The sequence below is a fragment of the Gracilinanus agilis genome, chromosome 4 (genome assembly GCF_016433145.1).
Source record: "Gracilinanus agilis isolate LMUSP501 chromosome 4, AgileGrace, whole genome shotgun sequence".
NCBI classification, from domain to species: domain Eukaryota; kingdom Metazoa; phylum Chordata; class Mammalia; order Didelphimorphia; family Didelphidae; genus Gracilinanus; species Gracilinanus agilis.
The window spans coordinates 191125333-191128533 of record NC_058133.1 but is presented as its reverse complement, the minus strand read 5'-3'; the positions used below and the strand labels follow the sequence as shown (position 1 = coordinate 191128533).

Sequence of the window (3201 nt, the reverse complement as noted above, 5' to 3'; positions counted from 1 at the left end):
AATCCAAGAATTTATTTTGTTACATTTGGTCCGAGAGGCCAGAACTAGGAGCAATGAAAAGAAGCTGAAGAGGCATATTTTGTCTTGAGAGAAGGAGCAACTACCTAATTACTGGTGTCCACACAGTAATAGAATACTTTCACGGATATATAAACATGGGGTAAAAGTCAAGAGGTGATTCAGAAATAAAGAATACACTGGGAAGTGATAAATGGAAAGGTGGTGTTGTTTTTGGTTTCTTTTTTTCATTTTTGTTTTTTATTTTTATTTTGGTGGGGGCGTTAAAACATTTAACCTAAGCCAAAGACTAATTTTATTATCACTTTTTCACCAGGAAAAATAATAAGGAAATAAGTAGGACTTAGCAATAGCAACTACTTAGCCTTGAAGTATAAAAGAGGCTTACCAGGCCAGAAGACTTTCATACTCAAGTAACTCACTCACCTGGAAACCAACCCAGAAGCTCAACCTACCAACACCATGGTCAGTTCCTGTTGTGGCTCCACCTGTTGTGGTCCAAGCTGTGGCTCTGGCTGCTGTGCTCCCTGCTGCTGCCGCCCCAGTTGCTGTATTACCAGCTGTTGCCGCCCCAGCTGCTGTGGGTCCTGCTGCTGCCGCCCCACCTGCTGCATATCTAGCTGCTGCCGCCCCAGCTGTTGCCAGCCTTGCTGCCGCCCCTGCTGCTGTATTTCTAGCTGCTGTCACCCCAGCTGCTGTGGGTCTAGCTGCTGCCAACCTTGCTGTTGCCGCCCTACCTGCTGCATATCTAGCTGTTGCCAGCCCTGCTGCCGCCCCACCTGCTGCTACATTACCTGCTGCAGAACCAACTGCTGTAGACCAGCCTGCTGTGGGTCCTCTTGCTGCTGAGCTCTTCCACCTCTGTGCAACCGCCCACCATTCCCACCTAATGTCAGCCACCACCTCCCTTCTTTCTTCTTGCTTCAGGACAAGAGCTTTCATGGCAATCCATTAGGAAACAACCAGCACCTTGATATCAGCAACTATTAGCTTTCTGTTTACCTCCTTGACCTACATGGACATCAAAGTTTTATCTCATTGAACTCCATCAAATAAAACTCTTACCTATTCTCCCAAGCCCTCATTATTTTCTATCCTCAGCTTTACTCAGAAATCTTGACTCTATGACAATAACATTATTGATCATATTTTTAGCTTACACCAAGATTTGAATACAAAGATTCTCAAGATGTTTCTTGTCCAGATTCCTTATCCTAACCCTTTGCTTTTGTCTTATTGTTTGTCAAATTCCAAATAAAACTTCCAGACAATTAAAGAATTTGGTGTCTTGGCTAATTCTTTCTTTTGTCAATTCTTTTTTTTAAACCCTTAACTTCTGTGTATTGGTTCCTAGATGGAAGAGTGGTAAGGGTGGGCAATGGGGGTCAAGTGACTTGCCCACGGTCACACGGCTGGGAAGTGTCTGAGGTCAGATTTGAACCGAGGACCTCCTGTCTCTAGGCCTGACTCTCAATCCACTGAGCTACCCAGACGCCCCCCTCTTTTGTCAATTCTTGAACAATTTTTTTTAAATCACTGAATTGTATATTTCAAAGAGTCTTCAGGAGCCATTAGCATAATCTGGGCCCCAAAGGAATGCTGTCATGCACCTGACATGTGGTCATCCAGTGTCTGCACATTATATAGTATTTTGTGCAAAGTCAATAACGTTTGTTATTATTCTTTTTTCCCAAATAATTCACACAGAAATGTTTTATATATGCACACTAATTACTCCATCTGCAAAGGTTTTGTTATGTGACTGTATGACTTACACTCTCCCATGGATCACTTTGTCATATCTTTGTGTCAAATCATGTAGAGAGTTGGTGAATGGTCATCATGGGTTTAAGGTCCTTGCTATGATCAAAGAGTGGAAAAATCATTTCCAAAAAACCTGAGTTCTGGTGTGGGAAGAAGAGAAAAATTTATGTTATAATGGGCAACTTATGAACAATGGGCAAGAATCTGATTCCATTCATGAACAAAATATTATGGAGAATCAGGAAATAAACATTTTTACTAAATCCCAACCTGAAATCATTTCTAACTTCCTATTCCTCCCTTGAAAATGTTGCCAACAGAGGATTCTGGGAAGATGGAGGCTTAGACGAAGTAAATCTTAAAACCTCAGGTACCCTTACACACTGACATAGAAAATAATGTACTTTGAGAAGAAAGAGGAAGAAATGTAACAAAGGGACAGAACAGGGGAAACCGTACTGCTGCACAAATAAGGAGATATGCCAAGAAAAAGGCTTCTATTCTTGAACTCTCGGGTCTGAGGGTATATAAGGGGAATCCTAGGATGCATCCCCCATGTGCTGTGTGGAGTCTCCAGCAGCCCCTGAAATCTCAGGGCAGGTGGGTGCAAAGCCTGGAGAGAGGGCCTTGCTGCTTCCAGACACAGGGAGTTGAACACAGGCACTGGAGAGGTAACTGGAGGAGAAAACCAGAGAAACACAGCAAAACACCTAGAAGATGGTAGCTTAGAGAGAGCCAAACCTTAGACTTCTTCCTCAAATGTAAATAGAGAATAAAGGGCTTCAAGAGGAAAGAAAACCAGATCAAACACAAGGAAAGCACATTGGGCCCCTACTGCTGGACAGCTCAGGTCATCAAAAACACTCTTTCCAGTCCCCCAGGGTTTTTTTTTTTTTTTGCTGGTGGTGTTGGTTTTTTTCTCCTCTTGAGGTTTTAGCCTCAGGGAAGATTAAGAAGTACAGACTAATCCAATCAGGCTAAATACCAACAATTAGAAAGCAAGAAGTCTTCAGAAGGTAGAGAAAGTAACTACAAACCTCCATTGCCAGCTAGGGGAAGAGCTTACATCAAAGATCATTAAATACATTTGCTCAAACTAACAGAACAGAAAAGGGAAAAAATATGAGTAAACAACAGAAAAAGAGAAAAGAAATGACAATTGGTAGCTTCTTTCAAGGAAGTGAAAAGAGAGCAAATGAAATAGAAATAGAAAAAGAGGAAGAAGTTCCAGTGAATTGGACACAGGCTTTGGAAATTCTCAAAATTCAACTAACTCAAGACCTTCAGGAACTCAAAAAGCAATCAAGAGAGACTGAAGACTATTTGAAAAAAGAAATACATAAACTAAAACAAGAAAATAAAGTCTTCAAAGCCAGAATTGGCCAGCTTGAAAATGAAACAGAGAAGGTGAAAGATGAT

General features: G+C 41.6%; 1 protein-coding gene across 1 annotated transcript; it reads left to right on the top strand.

Annotated features, from left to right (window-relative positions):
- The first annotated feature begins 480 nt into the window (after positions 1-480).
- LOC123244182 (keratin-associated protein 4-3-like) lies at positions 481-867 on the top strand. Its single transcript, XM_044672505.1, has one exon. It carries the CDS (start codon positions 481-483, stop codon positions 865-867), a length of 387 nt encoding a protein of 128 aa, XP_044528440.1.
- The last annotated feature ends 2334 nt before the right edge of the window (positions 868-3201 follow it).

Bases quoted from the DNA above. Each gene is read 5' to 3' on its own strand.
- LOC123244182 (XM_044672505.1), top strand. From the start codon at position 481: ATGGTCAGTTCCTGTTGTGGCTCCACCTGTTGTGGTCCAAGCTGTGGC.